General features: G+C 42.1%; 1 protein-coding gene across 3 annotated transcripts in view; it reads right to left on the bottom strand.

The window, feature by feature from the left end:
- PAMR1 (peptidase domain containing associated with muscle regeneration 1) overlaps nt 1-16,706 on the bottom strand; it is a 116,198-nt gene that overhangs the window by 4,169 nt on the left and 95,323 nt on the right. For all 3 annotated transcript variants that reach the window (XM_006883757.1, XM_006883759.1, XM_006883758.1), the window contains 3 exons: nt 11,463-11,675; nt 8,981-9,047; nt 504-736 (listed from right to left, as the gene is read on the bottom strand). In XM_006883757.1, the coding sequence (XP_006883819.1) occupies nt 504-736; nt 8,981-9,047; nt 11,463-11,675 (513 nt within the window). The remainder of the gene's footprint in view (nt 1-503; nt 737-8,980; nt 9,048-11,462; nt 11,676-16,706) is intronic.

Below are 16,706 nucleotides of genomic sequence, written 5' to 3' on the forward strand. Positions count from 1 at the left end.
TTCTTTGTTGGGTTTGTTTTTAAAAAAAATTATTATTGATTTTAATGAGAATTTACAGATATTTTGGATTTCCATTAATTCATTGTTGCACTTTTCTGCCTGTGTTGGGGTTTTTTTGTTTGTTTGTTTGTTTCTTTTACTTTTTTAAAAAATTAATCTTAATAGGCATTTACAGAGGTTTTGGATTTCCATTCATTCATTGCCGCCCTTTTCTCCCTGCCCACCCCTCCCCACCAGTTCGCTCCACTCTCCAAAAAGAAAAAGAAAAAAAATTTCCTTCATTAGTATACAATTCCCTTATCCCTTCCCTCCCTCCCCCACCCCAGTACACTTATCTATGCAATCTTAATTCTGGATTCCTGTGCTAACCATAATACTCAATCATATATCACCTCTAATCTGTTCTTTCCCTCATCTGTTTCACAGCATACATAATTTATCTAGTTTACAAGCAGCCAAGCAAAGTGGAAGCTGCTCCACCCCAGACATAGGCCTTCACTCACTAGGGATGCAAGACGGGGCCCTCCCACTCCACTTCCCGGTCTTCAGACAAGTCCTCCGGCTGCTGCCCAGGCGGCGGTAGAAGGGTGAGATGCACTCGTACTGGAGCTGGGTGTGCAGGTGCTGGTAGCCGGCAGGCAGGTCTCCAAAGGGAAGAACTGGCTTCTTGGTAGGGGCGCCCTGCAGTTTCTGCTTACTGAGTGCTGCTGAGTATAGCTGGTGTAACGGCGTCTCCCTGAGCCAGGGTCAGACAAAGCAAAGTGAGAAACAGCCATAACAACTCCTTCAGCATCCACGTCTATCTCCAGGGAGATATCTGGATACGGAGAATAATGACTAGGCGAGTCTCAGCCAGTCTCCTTTCTCACTCCCTCTGTGTCTCTCTCTCTCTCTCTCTCTCACACACACACACCCTTCTCTCTTTCTTCCAATCTACCACTGAGTCAATTCTCTTAATTGTTTTCCATGCCTCAGCTTTCATTTTCATTTCTCAATTCCCATTGTTGGCATCCTTCCAGCTACCTACGCTTTTAACCAAAGAGAATAAATAGTAGCTGGTATAATAGCTGTTATCCAAAGGTACTCTGTTACAGGCGCACACACAAAAATACTCATTGTGAAATTATACCGGGAAGGGAGTTAATTTGAAGTAGAAATATACAGGCATATTTTCCTCCCTTTAAACATTTTTATAATAGGACAATATTAGGAATTGACTTGAACTAAACTGTGTTGATACAGTAGCTTGATTTAGCAATTAGCGATGTAATTAGCACATCTCAGGGGACAGAACTGTCTCTCAGGGCACATTGACTGGGAGAAATACAGAGCTTTATATGTAAATGGAAAAAGACATATTAAATGAGCTCTAAAGTTGAAGCCCCCAGAGACCACTTGGGGATTCTCGGGGAACACTTGCACACATTTCAGACCTTGTGTTCATTTCATATTGGTGCATAATGACTATGAACAGGAAGGCAGGAACTCCTTTAGGAATTTAGTTTTCTTCCCTGTTTAATAGATGAATATACCACAGAGAAGGAAATGGGGGTGCACAAGTTCCACGGTGAGGTAATGGTACCCAAGGTAGAACTTGGCAGCCATAGTGACATTCCTGCTGTCTATACCAGCAGGGTTGTATTACTATCTTAAGAAATCCATTTTCAATATATGCACAGTACTTTGTTGTTGTTGTTATGTGCTCTCGAGTCGCTTGTGACTCATAGCGACCCTATGTACAAGAGTCTTAAACCCTGCTCTATCCTGTACCAACCTCATGGTCTCGGAAACACCCACTCCCATTACTCCAATCACTGAATCGATCCATCTCATCGAGGGTCTTCCTCTCCTGCACCGTCCCTCCACTCTGCCAAACATGATATCCCTCTCCAAGGAATGGTCCCTCCCCTTGACTCTAAGGAGCAGCCCGGCTTCACCTTCTCCAGGACAAACCTGTTTTTTGTCCTAGCAGTCCATATTAAACACTCATCTCCAGCACCATAACTCGAAGGCATCTTTCTATCATCCCTGTCTAGCTCTCCTATGTATAGCACTCAATTGCAAAGACTATGGCCTGGATCAGGTGCACCTTAGTCTTCAGCCTGATGTCATTGCTCTTCAGTACTCTGGAGAGGTCCCTGACAGCTGACTTTCCCAATGCAATTCATCTCTTGATTTTCTGGCTGCTGGTACAAAGACTGTTGACTGTGGAGCCAAGCAAACTAAAACTCTTAACTATTTTAATCTCTTCACCATCCATAATGATGCTGCCAATCAGCCCAGTGGTGAGAATCTTTGTTTTCTAGAATGGTCTAAGGTAGAAAGCCATCCTTGATACCTGATAGTTGTACTTAGAGACTCCTTAAATTGAAGAGATGCTAGCCACATCATAAGAGACTGGCAGCAGCATGAGGTGTACGGAATCACAGAAATCCTGACAGCTTGAGACTTAAGCCATCATATCAAGGGCTGGTTAAGAGGAGAGAGGTGTTGAATGGTGTAAGTGGAAGTAGAAATGGATGCTGCTGGTGTAGGGAAAAGGGTGGGTCAAGACACACAGGGCAAGGTAGGTAGGAACATTGAATCTATTAGTCATTTTTCTAATTGGATGAATGTCTTTCATTTGCTCTTTTCTGTAAAATGCTTGTCTGCCCAATATTATAAAAAAAATTAAGACAGACTAGGAAAAAGGATTGGCCACCCACTTCTGAAATAACAGGCCTTCAAAAACCCTAAGTACAACAGAGCACACAGTACTTTTACTCAGAGGAAATATCACAGCTGCAAGTTATTTAATTCAACACACTGTTAGCCCATAATCAGACCTAAGTCTTCAGTTCAAGTTTTGAGCATGTAAAACAAGTTAACTCATAGATGCTGAAGGGCTACATAGCCTTGGTGGAGACTGGCTGCTTGAGATCAGCAGACTCCCCACTCTAGTAACCCATCTGTCTAATGGATGAGTTGGCCTTCCCCAAAAAGTCTGTTGGCTTATGCACTTGAGACAGCTGGCATCTGTTAAACTGGCTTCCAATTCCAGTTGTTTTAAAATCAGAAAGCCCCTGTTCTTTTTGAGGAATTGACACACACTTCTATAACAGGCTTCCTTGGAAAGAATAAGTTTGTCCCACAAAGTAGAGAATTCAGCTCCAGTAAATCACAAAGATCAGAAGAGACAGCAGATTTTGGATTCTACTGTCACTGCATCCAAAGAGATGTTTTGCTTGAAGAGGAAGAAAGAGACAAGGGATGTCATAGTCCGAAAGCCCTAGGCCTTTCCTGATGGATAATCTATTCAGCTTGGTCAAGGGCAAGTCCAGACACTGGGATTCAATGTTATTATTTCCAATAAAAATTTAGTTAAGCCTAGTGCTTGGCTCCACAATCAACACTCAGTACCAGCAGCCAGGAAATTAAAAGACGAATTGCATTGGGAAAACCTGCTGTCAGAGACCTCTCCAAAGTACTGAAGAACAATGATGTCAGTCTGGAGACTAAGGTGTGCTTGACTCAGGCCATAGTCTTTGCAATTACTTGTTATGAATCAGAATGCTGGACAGTAACTAGAAATTATAGGAGAGCTGATGCCTTTGAGCTGTGGTCCTGGAGAAGAGTTCTGAATATATCATAGACTGCTTGAGAACAAATAGGCTCATCCTCAAAAGGGTGAGACCAGGCTGCTACTTGGAGGCAATGATTCTGAGACTTCATCTAACATACTTTGGACATGTTGCAAGGTGGGACCAGTCCTTGGAGAGGGATGTCATGCTTGGGAGGGTGTAGGGACTGCACAGGAAAGAAAGACCCTGGATGAGATGAATTGATTCAATGACTGGGGAAATGGGGGTAAGGCTGTCAGGGACAATAAGATGAGCACAGGATAGAGCAGGGTTTAGGGCAGTTGTACATAGGGTCACTTTGGGTTGCAGGCAACTCGACAGCACATAACAACAACAATTTTTATAGGATCACTTTGAGTCACACTCAACTCAACATTACAACATCATCATCATCATCATCATCATCATCATCATCATCATCATAGCAGTGAGTAAAGGAGAATAATCTGAAGCCAGATAAATGTACATCTGATGCCGGATTTCTGTCCTGGTTTTATCCCTTGCAATATGACATTAGGCAAGCTACTGAATTTCTCTGCACTTACCCATTCAACAGTGATACTTGTAACCACACTTGAAATTGTAATCCAGCTCACCTACATCAAGTTGGTCCTGATACATTGCCCCCCTCCATCAGGTTTCTGAGATGGTAAATCTTAATAAAGGAGTACTCATCTTTCTCCCATAGAATGACTGGTGGATTCGAACTGTCTACATTTTGTTTAGCAGCTCAACATATTCCATCCACACTATGTCCTCAGAGGGTTAAATAAGTGATCTAAAAGGATTGTTAAAAATGTCAATTGCTCAGAATACCAACTTCACGTTGCTCTTATAGGGTATCATGTCAGAACCCTCTCATATCTGATCTGCCAGTGTGTTTTTAGAAGCTGTAAATGTCACAGTGGGAAATTGTCTGTCTTCCTCCTGTGGAGCAGCTGAAGGATTCGAATCACCTACCTTTGTGTTGACAGCACAACTCTTAACCCACTAGGCCACCAGAGCTCAAGGGGACCAAGTGACATGCCACAAACAATCAATGTTAGCTATTTATATTGCACTTAATTCTTACAACAGTCTCCAAAGACGGATATGATTATCCTCTTTTTTTTTTTTTTAAATTCCAAATGGGAAAATAAAACTAAATAAGTTTAGGAACTTGTCCAAGGACATTCAGCACTAGAGAGAGACGGAACTAGGTATACCAGTTTTACTTATCAAACCAATTTATTTACTCCATAATTATTTATCGAGGATCTGCTACATGACCAACATCATTCTAGGCACTGGGTGTTCAGTAGAAGCAAAATAATATTCCTACATTTGTATAGTCCATCTTGTTACGTGTCATCCAGCCAACTAGGATTCATAATGATGCTATGAACAATGGCATTGAACTTTGCCCTATCCTGAGTCAACCTCACCATCTTTAACATATTTTATGCCATTGCCAGTCACTGTGTCAATCCATTTTATCCAGAGTCATCTTCTCCTGCTCCTTCCAAGCATGATGTCCTTCTCCAAGGACTGGTCCCTCCTGGCAACAAGCCCAAAGTATATGAGACAGAGCTTCAAAATCCTTGCCTTCAAGGAGCAACCTGATTTTACCCTTTCTAGAGCAGGCCTGTTCTCTTAGCAGTCTGTGATATATTCAATACTCTTCTTCAGCACCACAAATCAAAGACATCAATTCTTCTGACATCTTAATTCCTTTTCCAGCTCTCAGACACAGAGTAATCAGTTGAGAAGACCAGGCCTAGATCAAGCTCCCCTTAGTCTCTAGACTAACATCATAGCTCTTTGGCACTGTGGAGAGGTCCTTGACAGCAGATTTTTCCCCGTGCAACTTGTCTTTTGATTTCCTGACTGCTGGTGTGAAGGGTGTTGATTGTACAGTATATGGGGGGAGTGGGGAGATGCGGGCAAATTGAACAAATAAATTGACAATGGATGCAAACAACAGAAGGAGAAGGACACCAAGATGATAGCTGGAGCAGATGGTAAAGTTTGGGGGATACTGAGCAAAGAGGTCTGCTCATCCCCTAGTGTGGAACTGGCATTGCCAATTTAAACGGTTGTCAGAGGAGGGCTCTCTAGAAGACAATTAAGGAGAGATCTGAAGGAGGTAAGGCATTAAGTCTTGACAATATTTGGTAGGCCCAGTTTCTTAGCAGAAGAGTCTACATTTTAAAGGTTCCACAGCCTAACTATGCAGAAACAGCAGGCAGCATACATGTGGAGAATGAGAAAGAGAATAGTAGGAGATAATGTATTTCCTTCTGAATAGGAAAAATGTTATTGTTGTTGTTGTTAGGTGCCATTGAGTACTATTCATAGTGACCCTATGAACAACAGGTCTTAACCCTACACTATCCTCTGTTGTCCTTATCATCTCTGATACACTTGTGTCTATTGCAGTAGTCATTGTTTCAATCCTTCTCATTGAGGGTCTTCCCCTCTTCTGCTGACCCTCACCTTTCCAAGTATGATGGCCATTTCCAAGGAACTGGCCTCTTCTACAAACATGTCCAAAGTATTTGAGATGAAGCCTCACTATTCTTGCCTCCAAGGAGCTCCCTGGTTGCATTTTTTTCCAAGACAGATCTGTTTGTGCTTTCAGCAGTCCATGAGACATCCAGCACTCTTCCCCAAACCACAGTGCAAAGGCATTGATCAGTCTTCTCTCATTTGTATTCATTGTCCAGTTCTCAGACGCATAGCAAGTGACTAAACAGATCATGGCCTGAATCAGGTGCATCTCAGTCTTCAAACTAACATCATTGCTCCTAAGTACTTTAGAGAGGTCCCTGATAGCGAGTTTGGCCAATGCAATGCATCTCCTCATGACTACTGGTACAAAGGATGTTGATTGTGGCTCCAAAACAACTAAGGGAAAATATAGTTGGACTTGTTCTCTCACAAGGGAGCTCTCGTGACCTAGTGATAAGAAACTGAACTACAATCCTGAAGGCATGCAGCTTGAATCCACCAGCTGCTCCACAGGAGAAAGATAAGAAACGTTCGTTAAAATCATAATTGAAATAAAATTTTATTTATTTATTTTTTTTAAAAGAAAGGCTAGCAATTTTCTCTCATGCTTACTGGTACACTACAACAACAATGGCAACATTCTCTCATTATCATGTGGTTCTCATCTCTGGCTTTCCAAGTGAAAGGCTAGACATAGTTAGGGAGCTCCACTGTTTGAATATACAGTGGACTGCTAAGAGAACGAACAGGTTAATCCTGGAGAGGGTTAAACCAAGCTGCTCCTTGGAGGCAAGGATCCTGAAGCTTTGTCTGACATACTCTGGACATGCATAAGGAGAGACCAATCCTTGGAGAGGGATGTCATGCTTGGCAGGATGAAGGGACAGCATAGGAGAGGAAGACCTTCAATGAGATAGAATTAGTGACTTGGGTAATGGGAATAGGTGTGTTAAAGACAATAAGATTGGCACAGGATAAAGCAGGGTTTAGGGCTGCTGTACATAGGGTCACAATGAGTTGCAGGCAACTTGGAAGCACATAACAACAACAATAACAACAACAACAATGTTATGGCTAGCCATTTATCCCCAGGTCCTAGAGCCTGCTAGCCTGCCTCATCTAATTGGCTATTATAAACTAGAACATCTTCCTAAACCATCTCCAGTTCGTCAGTTACCATTGAGTTAACTCTAACTCACGTTAGAGCTCACATGTGTCAGAGTAAAACCGTGCTCCACAAGGCAGATTTGGGGGAAGCAGATCTTCAGGCCTTTATTCTGATGCACCTTGATATAAACTTGAACAGCCAACCTTTATGTTAACAACTGAACACAATAGAGTCAGGTAGGTCCCAGAGATGCTTCTGGAAGAACCATTATGATGGACACCCGAGGAAAACTCCAAGTCCAGTTCACACTCATGTTGGTGGGCGATGGTGGAAAAAGGACATTCATGAAACGTGATCTGACTGGTGAATTCAGGAAGTATGTAGCCACCTCAGGTGAGCAGGCCCATCCCCTGGTGTCCCGCACCAACAGAGGACCAATTCGATTCAATGTGTGCAATATGGCTGGCCAGGAGAAATGTGGGGCCTGTGGAAGGCTATTATATCTGAGCCCAGTGTGTCATCATAATGTTTGATGTAACATCGAGAGTTACCTACAAGAACGTGCCTAACAGGCACAGGCATCTGGTTCAAGTATGTGAAAACATCCCCATTGTGTTGTGTGGCAACAAAGTGGATATTAAGGACAAGAAAGCTAAGGCAAAATCCATCATTTTCCATCGAAAGAAGACTCTAGTACTATGATATTTCTGCAAAAAGTAACTACAACTTTGAAAAGCCTTTCCTTTGGCTTGCTAGAAAACTAACTGGAGACCCTAAGCTGGAGTTTGATGCCATGCCTGCTCTTGCCCCACCAGAGGTTGTCATGGACCCAGTTTTGGCAGCATAATATGAGCGTGATTTAGAGGTTGTGCAGACAACTGCTCCCGTGGACAAGGATGACGATCTGTGAGAGAGCGAAGCTGGAGTCCAGCATCAGACGTCTAGTTTTATAGGCAACTGTCCTGTGATGTCAGTGGTGCTGCATGTTTGCCACTTTATGATCTAACTAAGCAGAACATGTGCTCATCTTTGGGATGCAGAAGGAGATGAATGGGTTTCAGAGCGAGTGTGGCAGTTAAAATAACTCTTCCTTTTTTGGACCTGCATATTTAGCTCATTTGGAAGGTAGTTGCTTCCTTCTTGAGTTTTAAATACAAAACTGCTGCAGTCAAATTAGAATATTCCATGGTAAAATCTTGTTTGTCACTGTCATACCCGTTCTTTTTCATTTAGAAACAGAATCAAGTTCTGTTTCAAAGAAACACACACACACACACACACACACACACACACTCTCTCTCTCTCTCTCTCTCTCTCTCTCTCTCTCTCTCTCACACACACACACACACACACAAAACAACGCAACAACTGAACACATTAGCTGGTTCCACCATCTAGAGCTTTCTTAAACCTTAACTGGCTGCATTTATATATTTATATAATTTTTTAAGTTGATTAAAATTTCAGGAAGACTCATATATTAACACTCAGTTCTCCCAAGATGATCTTAAAGTTCTCTCTCTCACCAACCTCCTATTTTTCCATGAGCCAAGGAAGTTTGTATATCTTCCAATAGTTGCTACCTCTTGGCTAAAGCCAATCCTCTAATGAGGCCTCATCAAACAAACCCTATTCTTTTATTATAGTCAGCACGGAATGTCCCTAAGAAAATCCACACTGTCTTTGGCCAAACACCAGTGGAAAAGGGATGGAAGGGAAATATTCGCTCTCTTTTAAAGCAGAGTTAAATGTCTCAACTCACCTTGATTGAACCTGCATGGGAAGAACTCTCCGTCTCACCAGGTCTGAGATTTTTGGTTCTCGGCAGGCTAGAATAGAAGACAATACCACATCTTTCTCTGAGTTCACTGTCGGCATCTATCCTCAGTTTCATTCCTTCTAAGCACCTTGTGCACATTCCTCTAAGTTCTCAGAGGACAGATATACTATCCAAGGTTTGACATCTTACATAGAAAAGTGCATCCTCTTTTCATGTACGTTGACAACCCACTGCAGAAGTTAAGTTGTGGCTGTTACATACTGTGGGGTCAGAACTGACACATGGTTGATCCTCCAACAGGTTTGCAGAAGCAGTAGATTGAATGGAAGGAGATGACAGCCTTTCTCCCTCAGAGCAACTGGTAGATTCGAACCACCTACCTTTGTGTTGGTTGGCAGAGCAACTCCTTACACTAAGCCAACAGAGTTCCCTCAGAACTGAAGTTGTTGTTGTTGTGTATCATCAAGTCAGAACTAATCCATAGTTAACCCTCCAGTGGGTTTTCAGAAGCAATAAATCACACAGGAGTTGACTGTCCATCTTTCTCCTGTGGAGCAGCTGGTGGATTTGAACCACATACGGTATGCTTTGACCGCAGAATTCCTGATCACTAAGCCACCAGAGCGTCCACCAGTGAACACCTCCAAAAAGAGAAACTAGTTATCTGCTCCAGGTGGATGATTTGTTCAAATGGCAATTAATAAACTTTAATTTATCTGTTCACATAGATAGTGAGCTCGATTCAAATGATAGTGAAGTTTCTAAACCATCGCTTAACTTAAGGAATTAGAAAGTTCATGTTTGAAACTAGACAGCTGCGTCTACCTTATGCACATCTCGGGTGATTGAGTTCTCCATGGCCTTTCTCTGCAGCCAGGGTCTCTGACAATCATGTGAGGGCAACTCATAGTCCATTTTAATTGTGTTCAAGTTCCTCTTTCTTCACAAGTGAAAAGGAATCCTTCCCATCTCACTTTCCCAATCAAGCAGCCAACATTCATCTAATTAGCGACTTAGAGAACTTTGCTTGTATTAATTTAGCTGAGAAGAACTGACAAATATCTCCCAGGATATATGTAACACCATTCCCATGCTTAATGAAATCAAGAATGAAAGTGCTACTGCTGATGAAGGGAGCTTCTGGCTCAAGTCTAAAGTGATTCATTCCCTTCACAAGCCATTCTCTTTCATTCCTTTGCCAATGATTCAGGTTGTTGACAAACACCCAGAGGGAGAGTGGAGGATTGAGGCAATTATCTGGATAATGTAGGCCAAGGACATACTTTTCTTTCCAGTAAGCGGACATCCAGACAATTGACCTACCCCACAATAGAGGAAGGCCTTAAAGGTTGACCTAAGGTAACCAGTGAATCAACTTCTTAAGAAGCTATTACGCTGCCATGCCAAAGGCTAACCTTCAAATATTTACATACAATTTTTCATCAGTTGCCCTGGTCCAACCTTCCCTTTAAAATTTATTTCCCCAATTACCTCATTTTGAGTTTACCATAAATTTTTTTTTACTTCTTTTCTATCTAGAATGTTATCCCAACTCCTCTTTCCCTCTACATATTATTCCCAATCTACCCTCTTAGTCCCAGTCTTACCTTGCTTCATGCAATGTCCCCATTGCATGCAATATAGCTCTCTCCTTTCTCTGAACAACTACTCTTCATTGTTCTCTAGCTCTGGCTTGGGAGTTTAAGGGTTTACTATCTTTGTTTTTTAACATCTTAAGCCTCCCCACTCAGATTTGTGCAGGGATGAGGTTGTCTATTTAATTCTTTGCTTTTTCTTGCACCTTGTACTAATTCAATATTGAATGTAAGGTAGGTAAATGCAACTTCATAAATATTTATGATTGCCTCAATTCTATCCTTGGATTTGCATATATGAAACTCGGCTCTGAACTTAATATCTGGATATAGAGTTGATAAATACAGCTTTAAAATCTCTTATGAACTACTTCAATTCTGTCCTTGGATTTGCAGTTTTCCTATGTAGCTATGCTAACTGCATTCGTATTTCTTGATAGTACATCAAGATACTGTGATTATAATGAACAGCGTTTTTATTTTATTTAAAAAAAAAGCAAATGTGTTTAGGGATAGTTTCCAACTTGTTGGGTGCTGTCAAGTCAGAACCAGGCCATAGCTGACTCTCTGGCGGGTATTCAGAGACAGTTAATCACACTGGAGAAGATTGTCCGTCCTTCTCTTCTCCCACAGAGCAGCTGGCAGCCTCGAACCGTTGCCCTCGGGTTTGCCGTGCAGCTTCTTGCCACTTGGCCACCAGAGCAGCTCCCTTTCTCTAACTTAAAAGTTATAAATGGTTCCAATGAAAACTTAAGGAAGAAAGACATATTTCTGGGGACTTAAAAATATACTTGGAAGCTACCAGGAAATCTAGCAACTCCATCTATCTCTACAGACCTCGGGAGGGGGAGGGGAAATCTGTAAATTACCTTTTATGCAGATGGGCTGTTTGCCTGACCACACTCCATTCTGCTGGCAAGTTCTCTTCTCATTGCCACTAAGAACGTATGAGCTGTTACAGAAGAAGGACACAACAGTGCCAATTTTTGCATCTCGTCCGTTGATAAGCCCGGGACCTCCTGTTATTTTCTTGTAACCATTGACTGGGCCCCCAAGGTCCGAGCAGTTTCTTTCTTCCAGGACTAAAAGCAAAGATAACATTAAAAAAATAAAATAAAAAGAGAGCTCTTAAGAGTCTAAAAAGTCAAATCTTTTTCTCTTTCATTGAAATAAAAATCCAGTGATTTGATACTTATCATAATGGAAAATACATTATTAGATCTATTTTAAAATGCACTATTAGATCTGTTTTCCTTTGTTTTAAGTTAATATAAAGAAATTTGACACCATAACTGGCTCTATGATGATTCTGTCAAGTTGATTTAAAAATTGTAGGGGTTGGGCATGCCTGGGCAAAACACATTTTCACCAAGATTTTATCATCAGCAGACATATTTGTCCTTTTCTAGTGCTTTATCTCCTTTGTTTCTTCAACCTTGGGCAAGAAAACAAGGCTATTTAGACTGAGCTCTGAGGGTGGAGTCCAGTCCATAGGATAGTTTAACCCAAAGGCTCAAGATGTGCACCCACCAGCAGCTCCAAGACAGATCGGCAATCTCCTCCCATGCAATCTGCACTGGTTGAAAGCCACTGGAGGGTCATTTACGAGTCAGTGGCAATGAGTGGGTTTTTACCCAGCTCCCAAGGAGACTTGGAGATACAGCAGGTAAGCATTCAGCTACTAATAAAGTCAGTAGTTTGAACCTAGCCACCTTTCTGTGGGAGAAAACTGTGGTAGCTATGCCTCCATCAAGACTGCCAATAGTCCAAGTAATCTTCTAGAAACACAGTGGGGCTGTTTTACCCTCTCCTACAGGGTTGCTATGAGTCAGGAGCAGCTTCCTCCTTGGGCTGTATTCAGAAACTACAACTGACAAGAAACAAGAGCACACACATGAGATGTATTTAGGTTTTCTATTTCACCTCCATAAAAACAAGTGTATTGAAAGGTGTAGTTATAACACACTAGAGGACTCGTGAGCAGAAGAACCTGTCGAAGGCAGAAATCTATTAGAAAAGGAAGACTCTAATATTCTCCACTAAAACTAGTAACAGGAAGGACTGCAACTTGACTGAGGCAGAAAACTTACCGCAGCTGGAGGAACAAGGCAGGCCTGTCAGCTCACCCACATTTCACTACGTAAACGCTCAGAACAGTTTCCCTGCCCTATGCAGATCCCTCCCAACCTCCATCTAAGCCCTCGCTAGTGTTTATTACAAAGGCTTTTTTTAATTCTTTAGCTCGCATTGGAGAGCTACTTAAAGTGGAAATGACATCCCCATTTATTCTGAACACTCAACAGGATTTTTGTTATATTCGGGAAATATTTGATCAGGTAGCATGCTTTTCTCAGATGGTTTATGGCACAGAACGGAATATAAGGAGCCTGGTGAGTTCAGCCTAAAGGCCCACCACCGTCAGCCCCCACGCTTGCTCTTCAGGGTGTAGTCCATAGGCACTGTTCACCCCAAAGCATGACCCTCAGGTGCTTTGAATTCACCAGCAGTCTTGTGGGAGAAAGATGTGGAGAGCTATACTTCAGATATACCTCAGATATATTGCTGTGTACTGTAGAGCTGGAACTGATGCAGAGCTGACCCTCTAGCATGTTTTCAGAGGCAGTTAATCACATGGGAGGAGATTGTCCATTCTTCTCCTATGGAGCAGCTGGTGGCCTCGAACTGCTTGCCTTCAGGATTGCAGTGCAGCTTCTTGCCACCAGGCCACCAGAGCTGCCTGTGAAACCCTATGAAGGGTCATTATGAGTAAGAACTAACTATATGGTAGTGAGTTGAAGGTTTTTGGTTTGGTTTTTTGCTTTGCTTTTTAACCATTTCTTCTCAGACACAGACTCATCTCCATGAAACACTTCCCATGCAAGACAATTTCGCATTTGGCATGTTTCATTCTTCCACAAAAAATTGTCACAATTATTTTTAAGCAATGTACTTGCTCTCCTCCGGGCAAATAAAAAGTCTTCAGTCAGTAACTCTAGTCACACAGAACCCACACGAGGCTGACTCACCATTGGGTTTCCAAGGCTGTAAACTGTATGGGAGGAAATTTCCCATCTTTTTCTCACAAAGTTGTTGCTTATTTTAAAATCATCAGAGAGGCCTGGCCTTGTGTACCAGTGAATCTAACTGTGGCCTATGCTACCAGTGCCCCCTTCAATCAGATAATACTTATAAACTACCTGGGAATTCAGAATACACTAATACCTTTACTTACATACTCTTTGGTACAGTAGCTAAAATGACCAATTACTGGGTTTCCTACCCTGAGATTGCCTATAGACCATGTGGCAAATTACTCCAATGATTCTCTGGGCGCCTTTGGAAATTGCTATAAGAGCAATTTCTCTGGTAAGTGAATCTAAATCCTCCAGTAAGGGTAAAACAGGAATCTCATATAAAAACTATTTTAAAATAATGAGATCATTCTGGGGAAGAAAATTCTATTTTGATGCTTTAAGTGGGCTCAGAAAAACCTAGTTATATTTGAGGAAATATCTCTTTAATATGAGATGGAGAAAGAGGAAATCATTGCACATTGCTTTGATGATTGTTGTTGTTGTTGTTATGTGCCATCGAGTCGTTTGCGACTCATAGCGACCCCATGTACAACAGCCCTAAACTCCGCTCTATTCTGTGCCAATTCCATTGCCTCTGACACACCCATCCTGATTACCCCAGTCACTGAATCAATCTACCTCATAGAGGGTCTTCCCTTCCTGCCCTGTCCCTCCACCCTACCAAGCATGATGTCCCTCTCCAAGGACCCGTCCCTCCTGGCAACATGTCCAAAGTATGTCAGACGAAGCCCCAGAATCCTTGCCTCCAAGGAGTAGCTTGGTTTAATCCTCTCCAAGACAAATCCGTTTGTTTTCCTGGCAGTCCATGGAATATTCAATGCTCTTTTCCAGCACCACAGCTCAAAGGCATCAATTCTCTTTCTATCCTCCCTAGTCATTGTCCAACTCTCTGATGCATAACAAGTGATTGCAAAGACCATGGCCTGTATCAGGCACATCTTAGTCTCCAGAGAGACATTGTTGCTCTTGAGTACTTTAGAGAGGTCATTAGCAGCAGACTTTCACATCGCAATATGTTGTTGTTGTTGTTTTTTTATTTCCTGGCTGCTGGTGTCAAGAGTGTTGACCATGGAGCCAAGCAAACTGAAGCTGTGAACAATCTCAATCTCTTCGCCATCCATCCTGATGCTACCAGTTGGTCCAGTGGTGAGAATCTTTGTCTTCTTGACATTGAGCCTCAGTCCATACTGAAGACTGCAGTCCTTGACCCTCTGCAGCAAGTGCATGAGGTCCTCCTCAGTTTCAGCAAGCAGGGTTGTGTCACCTGCATACGCAGATTGTTAATAGATCTTCCACCAATCCTAACTCCACACTTCTCATAGAGCCCAGCCTTTCGGATAATCTGTTCTACATAAAGGTTGTAAAGGTATGGAGATACACACATCCCTGGCATACACCCTTCCTAATTTTGAACCATGCAGTGCTACCCTGCTCTGTTCTGATGACTGCCTCTTGGTCCAAGTACAGGTTTCACATTAGCACGATTAAATGTTCTGGGATTCCCATCCTTCTCAAAGTCAGCCACAGTTTGTTATGATCCACACAGTCAAACACCTTTGCATAATCAATGAAACACAGATAGACATTCTTCTGGTATTCCCTGCTTTAAGCCAACATCCATCTAACATCAGCTACAATATCCCTAGTACCACGACCCCTTCTAAACCCAACCTGGACTTCTGGCAATTCTCTGCTGATGTGCTGTTCCAGTCGTTTTTGGATAATCTTCAGTAGAATCTTGCTTGCATGTGAAATCAATGATATTGTTCTGTAGTTTCTACACTCAGTTGGGTCACCCTTCTTTGGAATGGGAACAAATATAGATCTCTTCCAGCCAATTGGCCAAGTGGTTGTTTTCCAGATTTCTAGGCACAACTTGTTGAGCACATTCAGGGCAGCATCTGTTAGCTGAAATATGTCAAGTGGTATACCATCTATTCCTGGGGCCTTATTTTTTGCTATTTCCTTCAAAGCAGCTTGAACTTCCTCCTTCATCACCATAGGCTCTTGCTCAAATGTTATTTCATTAAATTCTTCTGTATCTGCCAATTCCTTTTGATACAATGACTCAGTATATTCCTTCCATCTTCTTTTAATACCTCCTGGATCATTTAATATTCTGCCTAAAGCATCCTTGATTATAGCAACTCTAGGTTTGAATTTGTTCTTCAGTTCTTTGAGCTTAAGAAATGCTGAACGAGTTCGGCCCTTTTGATTTTCCGACTCTAGCTCCTCGAACATTTCATTGTAATATTTTGCTTTGTCATTCCGAGCAGCCTTTTGGAATCTTCTGTTCAGCTCTTTAGTATCTTGAATTATTCCTGGTGCTTTGGCTTCTCTACGCTCCAGTGCAATCTTCAGAGTTTCTTCTGACATCCATTTTGGTCTTTTCTTCCTCTTCTGTCTTTATAATGACCGTTTGCACTCTTTCTGGATGATACATTTGACATCCTCCCACAACTCATCTGGTCTTCTCTCATTAGTGTTGAAGGCCTTAAACCTGTTCCTGAGATGATTATGAAATTCAGGTTGGTTGAAATCAAAGCTTTGATGATACCTAAATGAAATTCACTGGCGTCAAGTTGATCCCAGTTCATCACACTCGTCAGGTTTCTAAGACTGTACATCTTTATGAGGGAAGTTTGCTCATCTTTCAAAGACTTTATGGTGTTTTCAAACCACTGACCTTTTCATCTAAGGGTAGTAGTTACTGTGGTTCACATGGCCCACTGGCCCCAACGTGTAATATACTACACTACCAGAGTTCTTATGTTTGCCATTGTGTGACTTCTAGTTAGAACCAACCCATAGCTGACCTTCCCGTGAGTTTTCAGAGGCAGTAAATTGCATTAAGAGGATATTTCCCAGCCTTCTCCTATGGAGTAGCTAGTACATTTGAACCATGTGCCTTTGGGATTGTAACACAGCTTCTTTTGACTAGGCCACCAGTGTTCCCTTTTGTTATTGTCATTGTTGTTATGTGCTGTCAAGTCACCTGCAGCTCATAGCGACCTTATG

The sequence above is a fragment of the Elephantulus edwardii genome, unplaced genomic scaffold (genome assembly GCF_000299155.1).
Source record: "Elephantulus edwardii isolate Elephantulus edwardi_28Jun2011 unplaced genomic scaffold, EleEdw1.0 scaffold00029, whole genome shotgun sequence".
Taxonomy (NCBI): Eukaryota; Metazoa; Chordata; class Mammalia; order Macroscelidea; family Macroscelididae; genus Elephantulus; species Elephantulus edwardii.